Source organism: Rhinolophus ferrumequinum, chromosome 4 (genome assembly GCF_004115265.2).
Source record: "Rhinolophus ferrumequinum isolate MPI-CBG mRhiFer1 chromosome 4, mRhiFer1_v1.p, whole genome shotgun sequence".
NCBI lineage: Eukaryota > Metazoa > Chordata > Mammalia > Chiroptera > Rhinolophidae > Rhinolophus > Rhinolophus ferrumequinum.
The window spans coordinates 95,481,183-95,508,908 of NC_046287.1; the positions used below are offsets into that span (position 1 = coordinate 95,481,183).

At 39.6% G+C, this 27,726-nt stretch overlaps 1 protein-coding gene across 1 annotated transcript; it reads left to right on the forward strand.

The window, feature by feature from the left end:
• Positions 1-1,554: 1,554 nt before the first annotated feature.
• LOC117021226 (nucleolar RNA helicase 2-like) lies at positions 1,555-27,161 on the forward strand. The gene is given in 7 exon segments (XM_033104044.1): positions 1,555-1,638; positions 7,617-7,728; positions 22,402-22,686; positions 25,901-26,148; positions 26,151-26,619; positions 26,622-27,094; positions 27,096-27,161. Coding segments are annotated over 7 exon segments (1,737 nt in total).
• Positions 27,162-27,726: the final 565 nt, after the last annotated feature.

Here is a 27,726-nt window from a genome sequence, read left to right on the forward strand (position 1 = left end):
CAGAACTGAGCCAGAACCAAAGAGCAGCAACACGTGGGTGAGCTTAACAGGGAGAACCCTGGAGACCCTTTTGTCCACTCTGACTCAGTGACCTCTGCCCCTAGCCCTGGCTCCCAGGGTCATGAAACAGCAGGAGTCTTTGGTTCGGGCGTCCCGGCAGTGAGATAAGCCCCTCAACTGTGCTGACCCCTCTGACTCTCACTCTGCAGCCCTGGGGAACGGGGGCATGAATATGGAACTTTGGGGGCACGGAGAGGAAGGGCAGAGTTTCCTGCTATTTAGTTCCTCACTTATGCTGTCACAGTGACTGAAAGCTTGACTGTTACTTTCCCATGAGCTTACTGTCTTCACAGATGACTTTAACACCCGGCAGCTCAGTTTCCTCTTGACAATAGTTACCATCAACGTGAGAGAGAGCACACTTGACGCTCCCAGACTCCTAGGAAGTGACCAGGAGAACAGACTTCTAGCTTACAGGGTATAGAAAAGGTGCTCTGTACAACAATGCAGTCCTGGGAGCCTAACCAGTGGCATTTGAGGATTGCGAGTCTAATGTGATTAATATATTAATGTTAACAGGGTGACACGTTATGTCCCTACTGTCACGCTGAGCTGGAAGACCCTCCAGGGCAATGCAGCTGAGGTCGTGAAGAGGGAAAAGACCTCACTTCCCGGTCCTCCAGAGCCTTGATGCTTCAGACACAAAGCAATGGCCTCCTTCTTGCTGAAAAGGACCCTGGCCAGGACTCTCAGGCTGCTGGGCAAAATGGGTTTGCCATTTCGTTTCAGCATCCAGGGCTAACTACCCCAGCCCGGCATCGTTCATCCACTCGAGGCTAGTTCAGGTGCAACTTGCTTTCAGTCCCCCATGACTTCGGCAGGGTAGGGCTGGCCTGAAAAGTAGAACGTAGAATTAATCCAAGGGCCCGTTTTTAATATTTAGTTTTAGCCTCCAAGTTATAAGTAGCAACAATGAAATCATTAGGGTTTTGTTCCCTTTCTCACTTCCTGTCATACATCTGGTTGTAGCAATAAACAGTGGAGTTCTACAGCCATTGGTGTCCTCTCTTCATGTGGGTGGTAGAGAGCAATGAGTAGCCAACCTCTGGGCAGCCCATCAAAGTTTTTGGCTTGTAGTCTAGTCATTCCCCCCTTATTGATGGGAGATAACCTTCCAAGACCCCCAGTGGATGCCTGAAAGTATGGTTAGTACCAAATCCTGTATATCCTGTTTTTGTTTCTGTGCATACATATTTATGATAAAGTTTAATTCATAAATTAGGCACAGTAAGAGATTAATAAAAATAATTAATAATAAAATAGAACAATAATATACCATAACATATGATGTGAAGGTCTCACTCTCAAAATAACTTCCTGTACTGCACTCACCCTTCTTGTGATGATGTGGGATGATACAATGCCTACGTGCTGAGACAAAGTAAGGTGAATGACATAGGCATCGTGACGTAGCATTAGACTACTTGGAAGGGTTACTTGAATACAAGCATTGTGATACAAGGCAGTGGATCTAGTAGCCAAGTCTGCTACTAAATGACTCATCGGCAGGAGCGTATGCAGCTGGATATGCTGGACAAAGGGATGGTTCACGTCCTGGGCGGGACTGAGCTGGATAACGTGAGATTTCATCTTGATACACAGAATGGTGTGTGACTTAAAACTTATGAATTGTTTATTTCTAGAATTTCCCACTCCATATTTTTGGAATGCACTTGACCATGGGTAACTGACACCTCACAAAGCGAAACCACAGCTGAGGGGAACTACTGTATATGCTGTCCATTCTTACATCCTACCTTTGCTACCTCATTTTTCACCTATTGTAACATTTATTTTGTAAATGTTGTGTGTTCAACCACCTTAACTCTTTTGGAGCATGGTGGAGTATACATAAATAAATACAAAAATAATCAATTTCAGAAACAAAACTGCAAAGAACTGGAAGAAAAACAGGAAGGAGCCAGAAGCGTGGCCTTTACTATCTTTGTAATTCTCTCTTTCAAAAATGGGAGGGAATCACTACTTCTGACAGAACGGGCTGTTATGACATGGAGTTTTTAAGGGTACAATAGTCTGAAATTTCCCCAAATCAAACCAAACCTCCTAAAACCAGTGAAGACAGGCCCTGACTGGAGCTCCAAACATGTATGGCTGGAAAGGCCACACTGTTGATGCTATTGCTTTGTATTGTTTGGGTTTTGGTTTGTTTTACGTTTGAAATACACTAATGGTGAGAGTAAGGAGAAGGGAAAGTTAGATAGGAAAAGCAAAGAAATTTATAAACGATGGTCTTACCCTATTTTTATTTTATTTTTTTTTATATTTAACAGTGTGACTTAAGGAGCTCATCCCATTTGTCCTCTGATATCAAAATACTGTTATTTTTTTTAATGCATTATGGTCTCCAATTGTTCTTATATAGTCATAGTTAAGAACATAGTATGAAATATTCGATACCTATGTATCCTATATCATCATCTTAGCTTTCATTTGAAATACTTTATTTTTTAAATTCTGTTTAGGGCTGCCATGCCATCATTTTAAGAAGCATTAAGGGTAATTAATGAAAACAGAGAGATAAGAAGAAGACAGTAGTAAATGGTTCAAAAGATATGAAATGTAAACCTATTTTGACATTGAAAATTAGAGTTTATTTAGAGCGATTATAAATCTGTTGACTTATTTATTTTCCACTTAAAACTTCTGCATTTTAATTCAGAATTTAGAGCTTCATCATGAAAATTTGAAAGGCATTTATTTCAAGATGGAGGTGTACTCTTTCCAATTTCTACATGACTGACAGAAAGATCCTGCCACGTAGTGTATGTAGAAGAGAAACAGATTTATAGTAAACTAACAATTGTCTTTTCTTGGTTTCAGTACTTCTTATTCAGCTCATTAAAGAAAACCCCACAAAGATGAGGAATCTCGGCGAACTAAAAAGCTGGGGTTTTTTGTGTTTCAGTTGAGCTGCTGTGAATGATCAAATTCATTAAAATAAATGCATGTGTTTTGAAATGGTACTGCTAGCACCATCAATTCTCACTTTTTCTCTTGAGTGAAGATCTAAGTTGTAGTTTTTACATTTTTTCTATTCCTTCTTATCATTATCACCCCCAGTCCTCCACATAGGAGTTACAAACCGAGATGCCAACAGGGCACCTACTGGAGCTAAGCCTCGGGAGAGTAAACCAGGAAGAGAATGCAAGAAGTTTCTCTTCACCGAACGGAAGTGGCAACCCTTCAGTTTCACTTAGTCACCCCCACGAAGGAGGCTGGCCCCCTGGTGATAGAATTGTATGTGTTTTTGTTACTGAAGAACAAGGGTTTTTGGTAAATGTCACAGGAAGGAATTCAGGGATGTCCCAAACAGGCAACACTCACAAAGCCAGGCAAGCAGCGCATTTATTTAAGAGAGGGGCCAGGCCAGGAGAAGAGCAACTGCAGCGAAGAACAAAGAAGCTTAGGATTGTATCATCTTTAAAATGAGGGCATGAAATATTCAAGATTTAGGGGTGGCGTCGCAGGTGTTCCCAGGGGGTTCCTTGATGACCACTTCTTCCCATCAGAAGGAGGGATTTTTGTCCTTATTTGTCCTTTGTTGGACCAGTCATGGTGGCACAAGGGGTAGAGATTTTTCTTGGCTGCCATGCTAATATTAGAATCCATTATAATTTGCTGAAGTTCACCTCAAGGGACAAGAAGGTGTCCTGGGTCTGCTCTTGGCCACCAGGAACCAGTTCTGGCCGGTCTCATAACTGCACCTTTTCCTCTTTTCTTTGTCTCCCCTCACATCCTCTTTCCCTTCTCCCCACCCTCTCCCCATAGCCCTTTTCTTTCTGCCTATGGTAACATTTTAATAGAAGCCCCAACTTAGATTTTCTTGCACAATCTCCTAAGAAAAACAATGACACTGTGTGCAGCCAGCAGAACACATCTGCAGCCCAGGTTCAGCCTGCACTCACTCTGGCTTGCAAACTCTGCTTAGACCTTGGAACATTTCATTCAAACCTCAGAAAGAGAAGAAATAAAATCAAAACTCAAATCAGGCAACATTTGATTTCTTTCCCCTTGATTTTATTATTTCTCTTTGCTTGATACTGGAGGGAAAACGGGTCAGGCTAAAGTTGAAACAGTTGATTCAAAGGAGAAGGGAGGCGTCCATTCTGATTGTCACTGATGCAAATGGTCCCTGCCTCCTAGTATTGTGTGTTCCCAGCAGCGGATAAACCATTTTCTGAAAGGCTATCAGTCTAGTTTACCTGATTAATGGAGTTTTGCTTGTTTTAGTTAACAAAAATGTGTATGTAATATAAGAAAATACATTTATCTGTATTTTCCACATCTGAAGACTAGTCATGTTTTTCTGTAAATAATAGCTTGTCCACAGAAGGTACTCAGAGATGGAAAGCAAAGCACATCTGACCAATTTGTAATTTATTTCCACAATAATCCGTTAAACAGAAATCAATTGTCTATTCCACTTCTGAAATGAAAGGCTCAGAAACCTCTTTAGTTTCATCTATTTTGAGTTGGACAATATATTTTACAGCCAATAATTATAATCCTGTGAAAAATAAAAGACTTTTATTGTAAACCATGTGATTATACAAGTAAAAGTGCGAGATTTGGGATGACTGCTAACAGAATCCTATTGATTTTCCGTGTATTCTTTATACTTTTTTTTGTCTCCGACACTTTCAGGAACCATTTATCCACAGAGGAGATTTTGAACTATCATGTTATTTCCTATGGTACTTTTGAAGGCACTTTAGTCGTTAGAAATATGGTTTCAAAAAGCAGTCTGTTTATTCCTGGGTTTGAGGGCATCTCTACTTTCCATATTTCCCTACAAGCCATTAGTATTTTTAATTTATTTATAATGTTGCTATTAATTATTGTAACAAAAAATTGTTCTTGCAATTTCTATGTTGCATTTCATTGGTAAAAGTAGATACATTCTAAATATCTTTTTAAATTTTAAATAAAAAAGGAACTACTCAAATGAGAACATGGTTGCTATGGTATACAATTAGCCTGCTTCATCCACCTGTGAAGGTGGGTATTTAAATAAAAAGCTAATTTAAAAGTAATTTGTATTTATAACTATCCCCCCCAAATATAGTCAATTGAAAACAACACTGATCTTACACTAACATTGTGGTATCTTACCACCAAATTACAAAAATCCAACTGTTTTAAGTAGGGTAGGGAATCTACCGTAAAACAGACCCCAACATGTATAAAGGCTCAAAAAGATAGAATTTTATTTCTCACTTACGTAACATCAGAAATGAGTGATCCTGAATAACAGGTCACTCTTACTGCTCTCTTCCAAGCAGTAATACAGGGCCACAAGCTCTTTCCTTCTTTTGTCTCTGCCATCTTCACCAGCTGGCTTCCACAGTCACCAGTCACCATGCTTATCTGTATCAAGCCAATGGAAAGGGAATGTGAGAATCAATATGGAAAGTTCATGGGCCAGGACTGGGGTGGCACACAGCATATCACATCGGCTGCACTTAGTCACATAGCCATACCTAACTCAAGCAGAAGCTGCACATAAATAACCTAGCTATGTGTCCCAGTATAAGAGAGAAAAGGGCTTAAAGAACAAATGGCCACACCACATATTTGTAACTGTGCACAGACTGTGTGGTCTTTGCAAAGATGTTGAATGTTCCATGAGAAATAAGATTAGTAGAATATTGGATTTGTCATCAGAAAATTCAGGAATGTGCTGATTTTAATAGATAAGCAGCAAATTTAGTCAACATTAGAATGGTCTCAATAGATCATTAGTGGGGAGCTGGGTGAAAAAGCTGAAGGGATTATGAAATACAAATTGGTAGTTACAAAATAGTCATGGGGATGTAAAGTACAGCATAGAGAATATAGTCAACAATATGGTAATAACTATGTATAGTGCCAGCTGGGTACTAGACTAATCTGGAGAGCACTGCATATATTATATAAACACCTAACCACTGCTCTGTACACCTGAAATTAATATAAAATAATGTTGAATGTCAATTCTAACTGAAAAAAATAAATATTTTTTTAAAAAGTAATTAATTAAAAAAACATCTATATCACCACAGATCTCTTTCCGAAACAAGAGCTTGTATTTTAGGTCAGACACAGGTTTTGTTTAGGACACTTGTAATCCACAAATAAACAACAGACAACAGTGACTGAAAGACACCGAGAATTGGGGAGAAAAAAGCTTTCCCCATTAGCTGGGTTGTTACTGGGCCAGGCACTGTGCTACATGTTTTACTTCCATTCTGGGTGGTACCATCTTTACCATTTCATAGATGAAGAAACTGACGTTTAGTTGCCAATTAAGGTCACATAACCAACAAGGGCCAGAGCTTGGTTTCAAACTAAGGTCCATCTGCCTATAGCGCTCAGGCACTTAACCACTGTGCTATATTTTCTTGTAAATTTAATTCACAAGGATATTCACTCACAGGCATGAATATTCTATTTTTAGGGCCTCTAGAGACACCCGATTGCTTTATTTTCTTGATAATTCATATCTTCATATGTGTAAACCTGATTTTGTGCCATCTTGGCCTTGAGGTTCAGAGTAAGCCAGTAAGTTCAGAGCATTCTCTGTGGAGGTAACAGAAGGATAGAAGGAACCCAAGGTCAGGTGGAACTGGGAAGCTCGTTATTCAAAAATGATGAAAAAATACGATTGGAAAATGTGTAAATATAGTTGGCAAAAGGCCAAGTTGTCCATGTGTGGGAAGCCCACAATGCTTACCAAATCCGAAGGCGTACTTTTTTTCTGAGAGTCTCCCTCGAGTATCCCTCTCTGGCCACAGGACATTGGATGAGTGTCACATCAAAGCGGTGGTTGACACACTCTCCAAGGTCAGGCGGAGACAGAGTGAACGTCACCCTCTACAATGCCTGCTACTCCTTTTCCCTTCGTGCCTCACCTTCCTGCGTCTGAAGGCAGATTTTAGTCCTCCAGTCTTTTCTTCTAGATAAATAATCCCATTTGCGGGGAGGCAAAGTGGAATAATGAAACACGTTTAAAGTCTAATGTATTTAAGAGCCTGAACCATTTTTTAAAAAGTTGCTCTGTTTTAAATGCTGCTGGATGTTCAACTTAGGGAGAGAGACAGGTAGGCAGCAGGCAGCTTTGCAGGACACGCACCCCCACACATCACGCGTGCTGGGCAACCCCTTCTCCTCCCTCACAGGACGCCTCACCTTTTCTACCGACCAGTTCCGGCCTCATGTACACCCAGAGTTTGATCTGCTTACATCTGCTGCCTCCTTTCCTTTTCCGCTCTCGGTCAGGCCTTTCTTATTACCCACCTAAATATCGTAAAGCTTTTAATTATTCTTCCTGCCTCGATGGGTACTGCTCTCTGAACGTATTCTCAATTTTCTGTCCATACAATCCTTCTGGCTGCAATGACGTCTTCCCAGTTTCTGTTGCTGCTCAAAATCCCATGTATTCCTTATGGAACAAGACAGACTTCCCTGTTCATAAAACTGTACCCTTTGGCAAGCGCCTTTCCCCCTGTGGCGTCTTAGCACGACGACGACTCTGAACTCACCGTTCTCTATCATAGTTGTACACAGCTGGCGGCGTGACTGCTAAAGGAGAGGCCGCACTGGTCCTGGAGGATGGATTCAAGGATGAAGGAGACATGGTCCCTGATTCCAAGGAGTTTACCCTCTTGGGTGAGTTCGCAGAGCAGATGGCAGAGAACCAAGAAGGCAATAGAAGAGGACCTAGATCAAGATAGAGACATTTATTTTCAGTACAATTAACTTAAGGCTTCACTCTACCCTTGCTCCTCTAAGAGTGCCACCTGAGACTACACACGCGTTGCCGACATGTGTGTCTATTCATGTGCATGAATATATATGCTTATGCTAACTATATGTAATTCTTCTGTTGATGGGAAAGCAGTTTTTCAAAGGCCATTTTCTTTCTTTGGCTTTATGAGCTGATTCTTTTCAGACTTTTCTGAAGGAAGAGCACTTCGATCAGGTAGACCAGACCCACTGACGATTTCAGGTAAAGGTTAGAGGCCAGACCGTCCTCTCAGGAAAGCAGCGTTCTCACAGAATGGTGCCTGAAGAGTGCCTATTCATTTTAGGGTATGCCCCCTACAGGAAGGAAGACTGAGGGAGAAGAGCAATTGGGGTGGAAGTTGTGAAATGCACCTGTGTGGTGGTCTCATTCGAGTTGATAAATAGGAATGTTCCAGGCCACGAAGGGATCTGCTAAGACACAGAGGCTTGATAGCAAAGTCGTATTCAAAGAAAGGTAAATGGTAGATCGTCGATGGTAGTATTGGCTACCTTTGAATTTGGTTACATGTAAACGTGGCCTGACTTAGCGGCATAAACAAACAGGGATGGCCTTTTCTCCCAGAAAAGGAAGCCCAGAGGCCGGCAGGCCGGAGCTGGTGCAGCAGCACCGTGAGTGATCCGTGTCCCAGGCTCTTCTCTTCTCCGCACGCCCTCTGCACCTACTAGCTGCCATCCTTGTCTCATAGTGAGAAAAGGCTGCTCTACCTCCAGGCTGCGGTCCACTTAGCTGGGTGAAAAGAAGAAGAAGGAACCAGCAAAGACAAAATGGAGGCACTGTTTCAAGAAACCAAACTCTTCCCAGAGCCTCTGACAGGCAATTATTTGCTCAAGAAACCAAACTCTTCCCAGAACTGTCAGATGACAACTCTTGGCTGAAAGGAAGCTGAGAAATGTATTACTATTTGTCATGTAGGGTGTCATGCGGGGTCTCAGTTCCTGCTCCCCGCATAAGAACATAGGACATGGTGAGGCTGAAAAGGAGCCATAGGTAGGGGAGTCACACCACTACATTCTCGCTGGCGGCTGGGTTGGAGACACAGGAAGCAGGAGCCGCACTGTCCACAACCCGCCCTGCTAACTGCAATCCGCGCTTGCAGGCTCAGCCCCCATCTTCTTGCTAGCCCCCATTTTCTGCCAGGGTAGCCACAGCAGTTACATTAGTGGCCAATGGCTCACTGGTTACAGCTGACGGCCAACTAAGCACAGCTGATGGCCATCCAATCACAGTTGATGGCCATTTACTACCTGAGCCAGCACCTTTCTATGTGAGGCCGAGAGCCTGGAAACTGCACTCCTGGCTCTGTCCCCACACTATTATTATTATTATTATTATTATTATTATTATTATTATTATTATTATTATTTTGTAACTGCCAATTTGTATTCCTTAATCCCTTCAACTTTTTCACCCAGCTCCCCAAACACTCTCCCCTCTGGCAACCATCAGTTTGTTCTCTGTATCTATGAGTCTGTCTCTGTTTTGTTTGTTCATTTACTTTGTTCTTTAGATTCCACATATAAGTGAGATCATACGGTATTTGTTAACCAGTTAATTGGTGTTCCAAAATATTGGTGTTCCAAAATAAATTGGTGTTCTAAGAATAAGAAAACAAGAGAGATTAGATATTCAGTAGACAACTACCAGCATGTGCCAAAACAGGCCTAGTGTGAGGGTAGGGAGAGTGGTGAGAAATGACTGATAACTAGACAAGTGCCAGATAAGAACAGGTCTTTTGTGTCGTGCTAAGGAATTTGTATTCACATCCTGGGACTGGTTTCAGAAAAAAAAAAATTACAACCCTAGAAGCCATGCGGGCGGTGGATTGGAACAAATAGACACGGAAGCAGAGAGACCAGCTAGAAACACTATGAAAGTCTAGCCATGGGATGGTGTGAGTCTTTTCTAAAGCAGTGCAACTAAAGACAGGCAGATATTTATAAGATATTTAGGTGGGAATTGGAGAAAAGGTAGAACAATAGTTGTCAAGAACGTTTCTAAAATTTCTTCTCTACATGACTGCGTGATAGTAAAATTATTTACCAAGCTGTGAAAGTGCACATGCTTTTTAAATAGTAGAATTGCTCCTATTTTTACCTTGTATCTCAAAATTTAATAGTATAACCCAATCCCTTAGCAGATGTTGTAAACACTAAAAAAATGTCGACTTTCATCCTTGCCCCTCTTCTACTATTGCTTATTTTATTAATTTGAAATACAATTTTTGTGTGATACATTGCAATCAAAATATAGAACCACTATATATGAGTAAAGAACAGCTACGCCAAGCAATCATTTCAAAGAAAATTTGTTTTGACTTCCAAGGAAAGTAGTTACTAAATGATTATTTCCCTCCAACAATGTTAAGCATTATTAAATGGAAAAGCAGCATTTCCAATTGGCCCTGGGGTGGCTGAGATTCTTTTTCTTTAGTCTTGAAGTTGTCACTGTTGTTCCCCAAATAAAGTCTATTGCAGCAAAGCCCACAGAAACATTTTTAAAAGAGCATCAGTACATTTGTACAATAGAGTATTACTCGGCCATAAAAAAGAATGAAATCTTACCATTTGCAATGATATAGATGGCCTTAGAGAACATTATGCTAAGTGAAATAAGTCAGATGGAGAAAGACAAATACAATATGATCTCACTTATATGTGGAATCTAAAGAATAGAATAAATGAACAAACTAATCAGAAACAGTCTCAGAGATATAGTGAAAAAACTGAGGGTTGCTAGATGGGGGTGGGGTTAAGGGAGAAGGTGAGGGGATTGGAAAGCACAATTGGTAACCACAAGATTGCCACAGGGGTACGAAAGACAGTTTGGGGAACATAATCCATAATGTAAAGATTTTGTAGGGTGTCCGATGGACACTTGTCTTATTAGGGAGACCACTTCATGGACAGTGAAGTGAAGCTGAATAATAATGAATGTCAACTATAATTTTATATATATATATTTCCCCCCCTCCCAGGATATGGAGTACAGCATAAGGAATAGAGTCAGTGGAACTGTAACAGCTAAATACGATGTCAGAGGGGCAATAGATGGGGGAGGGCAGGTTATCATTTTGTGAGGGGTATAAATGTCTAACTATTACATTTATCACATTGTTTTGTACACCTGAAACTAATAAAAAAAATTTTTAAAAAAAAGCATCAGAAGGCTACTTCCCAAAGATTCAGATTATAGTGCCTCACAGTGGTCTGCAAAGTAATAAGACACCTTGTTCTGTAAGCTTTAAAACACAACAAAACAAAGCCCATGGAAAACATGATGCAACTGTGTTTGTTCCCTAGGGCTGCCATAAGAAATGTAAACCACAAACTTGGTGGCTTAAAATAACAGACATGTATGCTGTCATAGCTCTAGAGGCCGGAAGTCCTACTCAGGTGGGAGCAGGGTTGGTTCCTTCTGGAGGCTCAGGGAGAATTCACCCTATGCAGCCCTCCCAGTTTCTCTTCTCCTAAGTTTCTGGTCATCCTTAGCATTCCTTGGTTTGTAGACACATCATTCCACTCTCTGCCTCTGTCTTCATATGGAGTTCCCCTCTGGTTTTTCTCCTCTATGTTTGTCTCAAATCTCCTTCTCCTTTTTCTTATAAAAACACTAATCACTGAATTGAGGACTAACCCGAAATTCAGGATCATCTCATCAGGAGATCTTCAACTTAATTTTATCTGCAAACACCCTATATCCAAATAAGGTCACCTGCTCAGGTACCAGAGGTTAGGACACGGACATAATTTTGGGAGGACACAGTTCAATGCACCACAACAACCAACCCAAGTAGAAAACCAAGCTTTTGCGCTGCCACGGGGGTCAGAGACAAGAAGCGCCCAACTTGAATTGATTGATTGAACACATGGACCTAAGAGGATAAACCAACCTCTATTCAAAGTAAATACTCTCAGGCTATTCAATTTAGACTTCTTTTTAAAGCGGATGGAGAGTCCTGTTTGTATATTTTTCTACATGCCACATTTTTCTACTGTAAACTTTTTTTCATTTAATAGTTTAACATGATAAAGGCCTTTGAAATTGTTGAATCATCATTACTTTTTTCTTTCCCTTACAGCAATAAATCAAAGAAGACAGTATATTCCCTACCTTGCTTGTATACCTTTTCTTCTCCTCATTGCAATTTTATTCACTAGGTAACTTTACCCTGAACATTTCCATATTTTTAGTTAACTTTTATTTACAGTTTTGGAATAGGAACCTCTGAACCATGAAAAGGGCAAAAAATCAACTGAAATTCTTTGATGCCTACATAAAGCAACTGTGTATATCTGCTTGAGAGCAAACTAATGGTAAATACACCCACTTAGACGTAACTTTAGTTTTACTTTAAGAATTTAAAAGATTTTTTGAAGGGAATTAAAGTAAAAAAAAAAAAGCAGTTCGCATGTTGGCAACTTTTATTTACAGATCTCTCATCAGTAGGTGACAACACAGAACACAATTTTATATTTTAAACAATATTTAAGGAGCAAGAGTATGAAGAGAGATATTTGCAATAATTTAAATATAGATTCTACATAACTAGTTTTTTAAAAATGTTCTCCCTATATTGTATAGTTAAAATTCTTTCCAAAACATTTATCGAGTACCTACCTGCTCTGAGCTGAGCACTGTTTCCAGGATACCGTGAACAGGCAAACGAGGTCCCTTTTTTTCACTGGGTTGTCATTTTTGCAGGAGGAGACAGACAATAATAAATAAGCAAGGATCATTTCAGATATAAATGAGTACAGTGAACACAATAAAGTGACTAAGTGTGACACAAGGGTACGGGGTAACAGATGTCCGCTGCAGCTAAAGTAATCAGAGAAGCTCCCCCTACGGAGATGATGTCAGAACTGAGACTGAATGATGAGAAGGTACTTTTAATACCAGTAAAATGGCTAACATTGTTATAAGCGAGGCCAACTTCATTCACTCACACTAAACACAAGCAGTCTAAAGGAGGAATGATGTCAAATGCTTTAGGACAAGACTTGAGACCAGAAAATATATTTCCGAGCTAGATTCATCCTAGAGCTGATGTGTGTGGCCAGAAACCCCCTTATATGTATGGCCAGAAACCAGCTGGGGGCATTCCAGACGCAGCCCTGTGGTCTTGTGCCCAGATGCCATTTTATTCTCTCGGTTCTGGGTATGACAGCAGCAGGATCTCGGCAGCAAATAGTGGTAAGTAAGGGCCGACACTGAACTCCTAGGAACACTTTCTCGGACCTGCCATTGTTCCGTCTTCCTGACCAACAGCAGCACGTAGTTTCATGTTATCAAATCTTTGTGGACTCTAGGGCTTGGAAGGGTTGATTTAGAAAAGCTTGGAGGTAGGAGGAGGACCTAAAACAGAGATTGATTTTGGGTAGAGAAGCAAAGGTAGGCTTTTCAGTTTCTTATCTCAGTCTCTCAGGGCTGCATCTGGAAAGAACGATCCAGCAACAATACCTACCTTGATGTTATAGTCAGGTTTTTATTTTGCATTGGCAGTCAAGCTTTGGATTCTGTTCAGACCAAACCAATGATAACTGTCACTATTATTTTTTGGTTCCCATTTTTCTTTTTAAAAAATCAATTATGTTGAGGTATAATTTACATACCATAAAATGTTTACAGGTCAATCAGTGTTGACAAATGTAGACATCTGTGCAAATGCCACACGATAAAGACAGAAAGTATTGCACAACCCTAGGCGTTCTCTTGTGACCCATTCCATCCAATTCCTGTCCCCCACCCTCAGCCCCAGGAACAATGGTGTACTTTCTATCACTATAAAGTTGTCTTTCCCAGAGGTTCATATAAATGGAAGTGTAGAGTATGTGGTCTTTTGGGTCTGGCTTTTTCCATTTAGCATAATACTTGGAGATTCACCTGTGTTTCAGTAGTTTATTACTTTAAATAGCTAAGAAATAATATTTCATTGTATGGCTATACCACAATTTATCCGTTCACCTCTTGATGGACATTTGCATTGTTTCCAATTTTTTGCTAATATGAAAAAAGATGTTGACATTCAAGAATAGGTTTTTTGTGGACCTATGTTTTCATTTTTCTTGAGTAAACAGTTGAGTGGAATTGCTGGGTTATGAAGTAAGGATGTATTCAACTTCATAAGAAACAGCTAAATCGTTTTCCAAAGTGATTGTACCATTTTACGTTCCCACCAGCAGAGTATGGGTGTTCCCACCTTTGCCAGCATTTGGCGTCTTATTTGTTTGTTTTTAGTGATTTGATGGAGTGTATATTTGAGTTGGAAGTGGTATATCATTGTGGTTTCAATTTTCCTTTCCCTGGTGACTAATAATATCAAGCATTTTTCACTGTGCTTCTTGACCACTCATATATCTTCATTTGTGGTCTATTCAAATCTTTTGCCCATTTTTTTATTGTGTTGATTCATTTTATTGAATTGATAGGGTTTTTTATACATTGTGAATTCACTCTTTTGTTGATACATGTATTGTGAATATTGTCTCCCAACATGTGGCTTGCTTTTTCATTTTATTAGTTGTAATTTTCACAAAGCAGAATAGTTTTCTTTATTTTTATTATGTTGTGATTTTTTTTACTTATTTTTTCTTCTTGTTAGATCCTGAATTCATGAATGTTGTGAAATTAAGATTGTAATTTGCAATAATTTATATTACAAAATATTAAATGTATGAAAAATTATACTATGGCATTGAAAAAGATGTTCTATAATTATGACTGCCTGTATTACTTTTCTATAGCTGCTAAAACAAAGACCACAAATGGAGCAGCTTAAGACAACACCTATGTATTATCTCAAAATTCTGTACACCAGAGGCTGGTCACAGCAGTCAGGTAGTTCTCTGCTCACGGTTCGGTAAGGCCAAAATCAAGGAGTTAGCAGGCCTGCCTTTCTTTTTGACAGTTCTGGAGTTGAATCTGCTTTGAGGTTCATTCAGGTAGTTGGCAGAATCCAGTTCCTTGAAGTTGCAGGACTCATGCCCCTGATTTCTTGCTGATGGTCAGTCAGCTAGGGATTGCTCTTAAGGCTGCCCACCTTCCTGGCACGTGACCCCCTTAAAAGCCAGCAATGGTGGTTGAGTTCTTGTCAAGGTTTCTGTGTCCTTCTGCCTCATCACTCTGGCCTCATCCTCTCTCTGACTGACTCTCGTTCCTTCCTATTCTACTTATTAAGGGTTCACATGATTAGATGGGGCACAGTGAGATAATCCAGAATAATCGCCTCCATTTTAGCTCATCTGATTAGTAAACTTAATTGTATCTGCAAAAGTTTCTTTACAGCAGTGCCTAGATTAATGTTTGATTGGACAACTAGGGAATGGGAATCTTGAAAGAACATCTTTAAAATTCTACCTAACACACTGCAAAACTAATACCCATGTTATATGTGAGGGAAATACTTAAAATTAGTTTCAGCAAGAGGTTGAAACTAAGACTGCTAACAAAATAATTAGAAATCACTATACTAATGTTCAAATATTGGGCTATAAATTAGAGATCATGAGTAAGGTAAAAGTTACAGACATTCTGGCATTTCATTCAAATCGTCACTTTTCACCTTTGTTTAATCTCTATCACTTTGAGTGTGAGAAAAAGGAAAACTCTTTTATCATATTTTCCTTTTTTCCTTTTTGCTTTGCCGTTGATTTGCTCGACACCCAAAACAAGTAATAGTTTGTGTCTGCAAACCTAGAGCCCTAGTAAATGTAGGATATTTTTTGAGAAGTTGCTAACATTAGCAGAATTTAAAAAAGAAATGATAACTAAAAAAAAAACAATTAAAAGGCTCCAAATTGGGATTTCTGGTCAAGATAGCTGAGTAGGTAAACACTGTGCTTGACTCCTCTCACGATCACATCAGAATTACAAGTAAAGTACAGAACAACCACATCTTTCTCTTTTCTTAAAGGGACACCAGTCCTATAGGACTAAGGCCCTAATCATATGACCTCAGGTAACCTTCAGTACCTCCTTAAAGGGCCCATCTCCAAATACAGTAACTTTGGTGGTTAGAGTTTCAATTTATGAATTTTGAGGGGACATAATTCAATCTGTAACAGTTGCCTTAATAACGTGGATTGCTTTTTTTTTTAAATAAAAAGTGACAAATTGTACTTGTTATAGATTGAATTGTGTGTCCTCCCCCATCCACAAACAAAAAAAATAAAAAACAAACAACAAACAAAAAAACACAATGAAATCCTAACCCTTACTGCCTCAGAATGTGACCTTGTTTGGAAATAGGGTCTTTGCAGATTTTTTAAAGGTGGTTCATGGCCTTTACTTTAATTTTTGTCAATGATTCGTATGACTTCTTTTTGAAAAAACAAATATGGTAAAAAACATATAACATGAGATCTACCCTCTTAACACATTTTTAAGTGTATTGTACAGTATTGTTAACTGTAGACACAACGTTGAACAGCAGATCTCTAGAACTTTTGCGTCCTGCGTGACTAAAACTTTATATCCGTTGAACAGCAACTTCTCATTCCTCTTCCCCCAACCCCTGGCAACCACCAGTCTACTTTCTTATCAATGACCAACTACTTTAGATACCTCAGATAAGTGGAACCATGAAGTATTTGTCCCTCTGTGACTGGCTTATTCCACTCAGTATAATGTGCTCAAGATTCATCAACGTTGTAGCATATGACAGGGATGAGGGTTAAGTTTTTTGGGTCAACTTGACTGGATGTGTCTGTGAGGATGTTTCTGGAATACATCAACATTTGAATTGTTAGACTGAGGAAAGCAGACAGTCTTCCCTAATTTGGATGGGCCCGCTTTAATCACCCGAAGACCTGAACAAAACGAAAAGGCTGAGTAAGAGGGAAAATCTCCGCCGAGCTGCTTAAACTGCCCTCCGATTCAAACTAGGAAAATTGGCTCTTCTTGTGTCTTGAGCCTGCCTGCTTTCAGACTGGAATTTATGCCATTGGCTCCCATAGTTCTTAGGCCTTCAAATTCCTACTGGAATTAGATACATGGTGCTCCTGGTTTTCTATCTTGTTGAATGCAGATCTTGGGACTTCTTAGCCTCCATAATTGCATAAGCTAATTCCTTATAACGTCTCTTTGGTCCTGTTTCTCTGGAGGACTCTGAAAATTACAACAGGCTTTCCTTCTTTTTTATGGCTGAATAATATTTCATTGTATGTATATAGCACAATTCTTCCATCAGTGGATATTTAGGTTGTTTCCACATCTTGGCTATTGTAAATCATGCTCTATTAAAAACGAGAGTGCTAATATCTGTTCAAGATCCTAATTTTAATTCGCCTGGATAAACACCCAGAAGTGAGATTGCCAGATCATATGGTATTTTTATTTTTTAATTTTGTGAAAACCTCATACTGTTTTCATAGTGGTTGTACTACTTTAGATTCCTACCAATGGTACAAAAGGGTTCTGACTTCTCCACATCTTTGTCAACACTTGTTCTTTTCTTTTCTTTTCTTTTTTTGTTTTTTATGATAGTCATCCTAACAGGTGTAAGGTGATATCTCGTGGTTTTGATCTGCATTTTGCTGATAATTAATGATGTTGAGCATCTTTTCATATATCTACCGGCCAATTGTATGTCTTCTTTGGAAAACTGTCTATTGAAGTTCTTTGTCCACTTTTTTTTTCAGGTAATTATGATTCTGCTATTGAGGTGTATGAGTTCCTTACATATTTTGGATGTTGACCCCTTATCAGATATATGGTTTGCAAATATTTTCTCCTGTTCCATAGATTGCCTTTTCACTCTGTTGACTATTTCCTTTGCAGAAGCTTTTTAGTTTGATGTAGTCTCATTTGTCTATTATTGCTTTTCATATTGTGTATCCATTAACATATTTTATAGTTATTTTTAGACTTTTGTCTTTTAACTTCTAAAGTGATTTATGCAGCATTACAGCATTACAGGGTTCTGTATTTGTCTCTATACAGAGGGTGCCAAAAAATGTATACACATTTTAAGGAAGGAAAAAACTATTAGTGGTAATACTCAATGTACGAAGGGAAGACAATGTCAAGATACACAAGGAGAAGATGGCACTGTGACAAGAGCATCGCCAAGGAACTCCACGGTTTACAGGCAAACACCAGAAGCTAGAAGAGGCAAGGAAGGATTTTCCCCGGTCATCAGAGAGTATCATTTGCTTGCTAGAAGTTTGGTTTTAGACTTCTAGCTTTTAGAATTGCGGGACAATAAATTTATGTTATTTTAAGCCACCCAATTTTTGGTACTCTGTTACAGTAACCCCAGGAAACTAATACAAGAGCTCCTTTAATAACTTAGTTTCATTGAGAATTCCCTCCTGCACACCAAGAGGTATGCAGAAGCACAATCATTTCTGAGTGGTTCTTATTCTCTGTACGGGAAAAACGGGGAGCTTGGGAGAAGGGAATACAAAAATATATGAGGGGTTATTGAGCTATAATGGATGTTTCTTTCGAGAAATTTGTTGAGATATCCAAACTTTAACTTGAGAGTGTTATATCAGAAGCCAAACATATTGCAGTAGACACTTGCTTATTACTTTCTTACATCCTCAATAAATATCACTAACTTACCTCATTCCCTTGGTGATCTACATCATATTGCCTACCCTCTGAGGAATTTTTTGTCTTTTCTTCTGATTTGTTTTACTTAAATAAACATGCATGCAAGAAAAATAAAACAGCAATTAAACAAATTACAAAATTCTATGTATAAAAGTGTCATGACCTTCAAGCAAAATATATTTAAAGACTCAAATGTACGACTACCACTATAGCATAAAATAGAGTGAAATATAACTGAAATATTTAAGTGACCAATCAGATAGCACTGAAGTTATTTATATAAGCATTGAAATTTTTTCTACCCCTCAAATAAATATACTGATTTCTTGTTTTCTTTTACTCATGAGTAGTGGACATTAGTTTTTATGATAGAATCGAGCCAATGTTGAATTTTTTACTTCATGCAGAACAAATTCTACACAAAACGTCCTCACTTTCTTTTTACTTGCATTTCCAGGACTAGCATTTGACTTTCCTTTGGGGTCCCTTTTTTCAAAAAGGAAGAAAGTTGTGTCATTTCACAGTAGTGGAGATAAAAAAAAACTAGAGATATGGATTCCAGGCCAATGGCAAGGTGCACTCAGAAACCTGACACATTCCTACATACCAGCCTCAATCTGTGCGGTATAAGTTTATGTAAATTTTCACATCAGCTACCTTTGAGGTTAAAACCATAACGGTAAATTGTAAATCCATAAATGCCCAGGGGTTACTATAATTAAAGCTAAGCTCTGAATGCCAGTAAACACCAATGATTGGAGTCTGTCTAAATCATACCAAGAAAGGAATATCATGAGAATTTGTGAGGTCATTTTCTAAATAACTTCCATCAAATAATGCTGGATTCCTACAGGAGAAATACCACCCTGAACAATATTCGGAAGATGCCAACACTAAATAGCATGTATTAATATTAGTTTCAAATTAAAAAGAAAAAAAAACAAAACTAGAAAATGTAAGACTATTGTAGAAGAATATATTGATTACTTAGGAAGTTTTTAAATTTATAGAGCAATTGGAAAACACAACACTTGAAAGTGCATTAGAACAGAAAAGCAATAACTTCTGCCCCAGTCAGATTTCTCCAGGAAAAAAGTATTCATTCAGTGTGTGTTCTTATATTAACAACATTCATCTTCACGTCAATCAATGCCACCAGTTGGTTTTAAACTCCATGGCAACAACATTCACTATTAGAAATACCAAGAGTAGCAATAAAAATAATAATTATAATAAATGCCTACTTGGGAGAAATTTTTCACTCTTTCGGAAGTTTGATTTCTCCTTTGTCTCATGAAGGTAAATTATAATAATTGTTTTGTCAGTTGCAACTGGAGATCTTTTCACATCAGTTCAGAGATCTTTTCACATCAGTTCAGAGATCCCAAGTCTAACTGCCACTCAGATAATGTTAAATCACTCTGTGGGGCCCTGCAGGAAGTTATTGCTGCCTGATTTCTTCCACTGAGCCGTACAGAATAAAATCCAGTATTCCCTTTGGAGCACTGCTCCAATCCCACAATGCTTTATGGGGTTATATTTAATCAGACACAATGAAAAATATTAACTTTTACAACAACAATGTGTTGGGAAACTGCATATGTAAATGTAAGAGACTGGAGAAGTCTATAGTTATTGATTTCCTATTAGAGAACAATTGGTAATTCTTATGTAATTGAGAATTTAAAAAAGTCTCTAACTTACCCTTTAAGCTAATGAATAGCTGTACAGAGGCAAAAACAAATAATATAGATCAAAATGGAAAAAAGGAAATTTCTAGAATTCCCCTCTTATTGGGGTTCTATGAAAACAGGGGCAGTGTTTTCCATGTTCATTACCACTACATCTCTAGCACAGTGCTTGACATGCAGTAAGCAGGCAATTCATCACTGTCGAGTCATTAAAGGAAAGGTGTGGTGGCCATCATAAAAGATCTTTCCACAGTCATTTTGACACAACCTTACCTTGGTGCTTTTATCTCCATCCAGACATTTTAATTATAATCCAAACTTAAAAGACAGGTGGAAAAGCATAAGTATAGCTATTTTGTTTATTAATTACACATGATGTTTTGAAACAACACTGGGTTCTTATGATCTAGGTTCTTATGATCTCTGGTGGGATGACCCTATCTTTGTCAAGATGTGACTTTGAACTATTCAATATCTGAAGTCCAGTTCTCCCATTGGCAAAAATACAGAGAATAATGTCTAGCAAAAGTTTATTACAAAGGAGCTAATTTTAATAGCAAAATACAATAATGAAATGAAACACTGCAATTAATAAGAGAAATATTCTTATGCTACTTTGTGCTTGTGCAGGGCTCTAGCAATTACAAAATCCTGCCATTTTTTTCTCACCCCATTTGCTGATCAAAACCATATTACAAGAAAGATAGAACTCATCCATCAAGTACAAATCTGTTAACATGGGGTCATCTAAAATAAAACATGGGCATTTTCTAATAGCTTCTGTAAAGTATACTTTGCATACCATACAATTCACGTATTTGAAGTGTAAAATTTAACGATTTTTAGTTTTTGCAGTTAAACTTAGAGAACCTCCACAATCCAATTTTAGAACATTCTCATTGCCCCAAAAAGATTATCTGTGCCCATTTGCAGCCACACCTCATTTCCACCTCCAGCCCCCAAACAGAAAAATGACAATTAAAGTTTTAATATAAGTATGTCCCATATATTGCATAGGACATACTAATACCAAAACATTTTTCACTGTTTATTTGAAATTCATATTTAACAAAGGATCTTGTATTTTAGCTGGTCACCTACCAAAACATGGACTTTTAAAACTATTTTTTTAGTATTGTTTATGAGTTTACACATACTTATTCATAATTTCTTCATTGGTAATCCAAAATATGCTTTTATAAGATGGCTGACCTAAGATGTATGTTTTTACAAGTCTTCCTACATAAGTTGCCATTAGGACAACCAAGGAATTCTAAGAACAAGTATTTCTAAGGAAGCTAATCTCCACGTCCTTATCAGATATGAGTGCACTCACCAGAGATGTTCAGGCTGGTGTTGCTCTGAGATATTTAAATGTTTGTAATTCTGTCTGGTGTGTCCTGAGGCATTGCACTTCCACCATTGACATTCTTCAGTGCACTTGTGCATTTTAGAGTTAGCTCCAGGGCACATAGAGTGAAGATGTGGCCCTTACTAGTGAGGAAATTGTTCAGGAACTAGTAAGTGTAAAACCACATGGGAACCACAAGGAGGAGAAATTGTTCTGCTTTATTCATATTGCCATTATACTGGCGACCTGCGCCTTCAGGCTGGGACTGTTCAGTAGCCACAGACCTGCTTTTATATGAAAAAGAAGCTTTGGTTGACACATGAATGTTTGGCATCTAGGAAGACAAGGCTAGACAAATGTTATGTGCAACATACTGTATTAAGTGATCTCTTTCAGTGTCTATGGTGTGATTCCTGTTTGTTTCCCTCATTCTATAACCTCAGTGTGGCCCTTCAATCTGTCAACAAATACTTCCCAAGGGTATTGATTTGAAAACGTGATGGTGTGGTGGGGACACAGAAGTAGAAGCATCATGTCTGATTTTTGTTTGCCTTTTTGGTCCCCGGGCCGAGTAGGGTCAACACTCAAATCCATACGCCAAATAAATGAATACATTCAGCAGCGAATAAGACAGAAATGGTTCCTGCCCTCAGCAAGTGTACAGCCTATTTTACTGACCTTTTTGCAGAAAAGTTTTGAACCTCAGCAGAGAATATCAGGCCACAACAATCTCTTGTATGGAGCATATTAAATGTATTATATATGTTGGATTGAGGTTTGCAAAACAAGCTGTTTACTAGTAGGGACAGGACTATGGCCGCACATGGGTGAGACTGATAAGAGTGAAGTGAAAAACATGTTTTTGTGTGACACTGAGCATAACAAAATTGAGCGACAAACACCTTCACCAAAACCACTTCTGGTTCTCACCTAAGACGTAAACAAGTCCAAGGCAAAGGGGATAAAAGCAGAACTCCAGAGCAGTGCCGTGAGTGCTCCGACTGGGCGCTTGGCTAAGACCCTCTGCGCGGCTCTGAGCGACACACTCCGCAACGATCCTCCGGGTCGTTCATCTGGGCGTTCCGACAGAGCCCTCTGCGAGGAGGAAGCCATAATATTTTGGGACCCTCCGAAGCTCTTCCTTGCAAGACCAGCCGGCCTCAGACCCGTCATGGGCCCAGTCGTGGGACCTTCTCCACCTCGATTGACTCTGGGCCTTGGCTCATTATTACATTCTATTCTCTTCTGTATAACCTACTGTGCTGACCAGAGCATTGGCCTCTGGAGGGACATTGGTCCCAAATAAAGCTGTCACTCACTCTACCTGAACCTGCATGTCAGGACTTTGTTCCCCACTCGCACGCATTACGAGTACCACGCAGGGCCCGCCGAGGGGTTAATGTCCCCTTGACTTTCAGGAAGAGACTGAAATGTGGCGACTGCCCTTCCAGGTGCTTGCAACATCTCTGCAGTTCTCATTTTCCTCTAGTTTAGCCTTTTGCCTTAATCTTGAATGCTATAATCTTTTTATTTCCCCTTTTAGACCCCTAACCTGATATGGGAAGCAAAAAACTAAATGCTTCTTCCTAAGCTTAGAAGTAGAAGATGCTATTTCAGGTTGGAACGGTCAGCACCTTTTTCTCTGAAAAGAGGAGAAGCCTGCGATTAGGGGAGATGGCATTGCAAGTCCGGGCAGATCAGACAAATAAAAATCCAGGTGGCAGAGAGGCTGAAATCAATAAGAAATAAAATTTTGTGATAACATGGGGCTTTTGTTTATTAAAATGCTTGTAATTTTAATTAGTTCAGAATATTGTGTGGATCTATTTCTGGGTTCTCTGTTCTGTTCCATCGATCTGTGTTTATCCCTCTGTCAATTATCTTGATACCATAGCTGTGTAGTGAGACTTAAAATCAGGTAGAGTGATTCCTCCAACTTTGTTCTTTTCCAGCACTGTTTCATCTATTCTAGGTTTTGTGCCTTTCTGCATAAATTTTACAGTAAGCAGTTTGTGTGTAAACAAAACCTTGCTGGATTTTGATAACAATTGCATTAAATCTACAGATCAATTTGAAGTTAAAGTGTTTTCATACATATGAAATCATTTTATCTTCTGGGAACCCAGGGTAAAGTTTCCATATTGACAACATACGCACACACACATAAATTCCAACGAGAGATGGTCAGGTTTCTCCACCAGCTGGAACAGGGAAGACTACAGAGTGACTCAGAACACCGGTTCAAAAAGGAAACTGAGTGAGAAGGAAAGCACTATACTGGGATTCAATGCTACATCCCAGGATCCCAGGTAGGATGTCAGCAGAACAATGGCCAGAAGGTAAACCAGGTCACTTCTTGGGCCATCATCAGTCAGCTTCAACCCTAGAAGCTCACGTCAAATTTTTTTTAGACTGAAGGAACCACCTGAAAACAGCAATTGCCTTTATTTTCCTTGGCCTATAATTTCTTTTGGATTACATGGAAATCTCATTCAGATCAGTATGTGGGCAAAGCAGTGCTCTCACACTCCAAATCCATGAATCAAATAAATAAGTAAATAATAAATAAAATAAAATAAAACTTAAGCAGTGGCAAAACAGCACATTACTAAATTTCCTGTTTCAAACTAATACAAAGTACTGAAAGCTCCATAATATTAGTCTAATAACCTTGTATTATTGGTAGTTTATTACTATTGAATAATTACTAACATCATCCAATACTTAATTAATATAATCTATTTTGAAAAAGGACAATAGTTTGATGGAAATGTTAAATGGTAGAGCCTCTTTGGAAAAAAGTATGGAGGTTGCTCAAAAGGTTAAAAATAGAATTACTGAATGATTCAACAATCTCATTTCTTGGTATATATCCAAAGGAATTGAAAGCAGGATATCAAAGAGATATTTGCATGCCCATGTTTATTGCAGTATATTTCATAATAGACAAGACATAGAAGGTCAGAAACATGGTGGCTTGAGAGGTGTCCCTTAATCTCCCCCCTTGAAGTTACAAGATAAACAGCTATAACTCAACAAAGGATTCCCTACACAACACACAAACACGTCTGAGAAATCTGTGCATCAAAATATCTGACAGTGGGTGAACTGGGGTGGACAGGAGAGGAGGAAAGAGAGAAGTGCAGAGATGGAGGCCACCGATGCAGCCCAGAGCTCACTGCCGTCCCGGGAGAGGGGAGGATTGAGACTGCAGGTGCACTCTCTGTGGCCCCAGCAATTGTGCTTGCGTGATCAGCATATGACATGCCTGAACCTAGCGACTGGGCAGAGACCTCAGGGCAAAGACTGGATACAGAGTGCAGCCGACCAGCTCTCACTGCCAGGCAGAAAACAAAGCCATGGATCCTGGCCGCCTCCTCCACCCTCACAGTGTTAGCAGCAGACCCCAGAAAAAAAATGGTAGCAGCGTCAGATTAAAGAGCAGAATATGCACAGCCCTGAGAACTGAAGAGACAGTTCCTGAGTGGCAGGCTTACACTGCAGCTAATGCCAGTGACAAGGGAGGAGCTATAGGGGCAAAGCAGCTGTGGTCTGGTAGTCGTCATTACTCAGAGGAGAACAAAGCCACAAACATCCCAGCTGCCTCTCCCAGCCCCCATCCCCAACCAACTTTTTGGAGCTGATCCCAGCAGGGGCACCCAGGGCTGCTGAGGTGCACAGCTCTGTATCTGGCTTCAGGGGCAACACTGGGATTTCAGGGGCTCAGAACCCCACTGCCCATCACATCCTCCACGGGGGTGGTGCCCTGAGACCAAGGTAACCTGGTCACAGAGGAGATGCCCTCCTCCCCCAGGAAATCTGCCATCATGTGAGAACCTGAACATGGCAAGAGAAAATAAAATGCTCCAGTGATACATCTGGAAAACAAAAGAAAGATTTTTTCATATTAACCTGCTGCAGAATTCATTCCCATAGATGCCCAGGAAGAAAAATAATCCATTAATTACTCTGAATAGCTAAGGGACAAGAAAGCTCAGAAATAAAATGAAAAATCTTCAAAAAATAAACTTAAAGATGTGCAAATATGTGACTCAAATGACAGAGAATTGAAGATTACAGTTCTGAAAAAACTCAGTGATATGCAAGAAAACTCAGATAGGTAGTTTACTGAACTCAGAAGTAAAATCAAAGAACAAAATGAATATTTTACCAAAGAGATTGAAATCTTAAAAAGGAACCAAATAGAAATTCTGGAGTTGAAGAACTCAATAAGAGAGGAAGAATGAAATAGCAAGCTTAGAAAATAGAGCTGACCAGATGGAGGAAAGAATAAGTGATATCAAAGATAGAAATCTGGAAATGATGCAGATGGAAGAAGAGAGAGACTTGAGGGTTAAAAGAAATGAAAGAGGCCAAGGATTATTCTGGTCTCTTCCTCGCCATGTGGAGGATGAAATTGGTCGCTCTACACAGTCCATGCATACAAGAAAGATTCAGAGGACAATCCCCAAACATTGCTTTTTTGTGCAACTTGCCCTCTTTGGGTTTATAATGTTGCTAAGAAATACATGAAATCTACATATGAACAGGTGGACCTAATTGGGAAAAAGACTCAGAAAACGGCAATCACTGTGGAGCATCTGGCTATCAAGCGCCGTTGGACTCAAAGAGCAGCAGTTATGGGGGACGTGATCCGAGTGTACAGTGGTTTTCAAGGGCGCTATCAACTATTATCTGTGAAACCAAGAAAGAAGCCCAGGACTTGTCTCAGAATGTGTCCATACAGCAGGATGCCCAGTCATTACACGGAGACATGCCACAGAAGCCACGGGAAATCACCCTGAAAGGCTTCAGAAATGGTGATTTTGGAGTTTTGGTAGTAACCAACGTTGCTGCGCGTGGGTTAGACAGGCCTGAAGTGGACCTGGTTATACCAAGCTCTCCTCCAAAGGATGTGGAGTCCTACATTCATCGTTCTGGGCGAACGGGCAGAGCTGGAAGGTCAGGGATTTGCATCTGCTTTTATCAGCACGAGGAAGTGGAGCGAAAGGCGGGAGTTAAATTTAAACAAATAAGTGTCCCTTCTGCAACAGAGATAATAACAGCTTCCAGCAAAGATGCGACCAGGCTTTTGCATTCTGTGCCTCCCACTGTCATTAGTCACGTGAAACAGTCAGCTGAGAAACTGATAGAGAAGGGGCCATGGAAGCCCTGGCAGCAGCACTGGCCCATATTTCAGGGGCCACATCAGTAGACCAGCGCTCCTTGATCAACGCAGATACGGGCTTTGGGACCATGATCTTGGGGTGTTCAACTGAAATGCCCAACATTAGTTATGCTTGGAAAGAACTTATGGAGCAACAGGGTGAGGATATCGATTCCAAAGTGAAGGGAATGGTCTTTCTCAAAGGAAAGCAGGGTGTTTGCTTTGACGTCCCTACCGCAGCAATAATAGAAATACAGGGAAAATGACACAATTCACGGTGTTGGCAGCTCTCTGTGGCCACGGAGCAACCAGAGCTGGAAGGACCACAGCAAAGCCACCGAAGCTTCAGAGGACAGCGGGACAGCAATCGAGGTTTTAGGGGCCAGCGGGGAGGAAACAGAAGCTTCAGGGGACAGCGGGAAGGAAATAGAAACCTCAGAAGAAAGCGATCAGGAGGTGGCAAACAGAAGTAACACATTCCAAAACAAAAGCCAGAAGCGGAGTTTCTGTAAAGTATTTGGTCAGTAATTTGAAGTAGAGGATTTACATGGCAAAACAACTGTGCTTGGCGACATAGAACTGGGCATTTTTTTCATACAAAGTTAAAAGCACATTGTGTTTCCTTCCTGACCACTTGCCCAGGCCCCATCTCTTCCAGAGAGACAAGCTTCATCTAAATTTCACCTGATGATTGTCATTTATAACTTGATAGCTACCTCTGTGTCAGGTCTTCCTTTTGAAAAGGTGTATGAATTTATTACATTCTAATGCATTGTCTATAGATTATAAGGAAAAATCAAGCATGTATCTGTCTATACACTTTAAGTTGACCTGTCTTTATAATTAAGTGTCTTTTAATAATGTTCTTAAATACCTATGAGGGAATATAGCAATCTCTGGAGAAGTACTTTGAGAAGTCAGGCTTAGTTCTGTAATAGGCATTCCTCGGCCACCTGCCTAATAATTACTCCCGTGGTCCTATCCTATGATATGTCTTCTGAGAATTAATACTGAGTGATGTTTTGCAGCAAGATTTCAAACGTAGCTGGGATGTAATAAGTTTATGCCAGCATATACTCTAGATCTGGAGGGT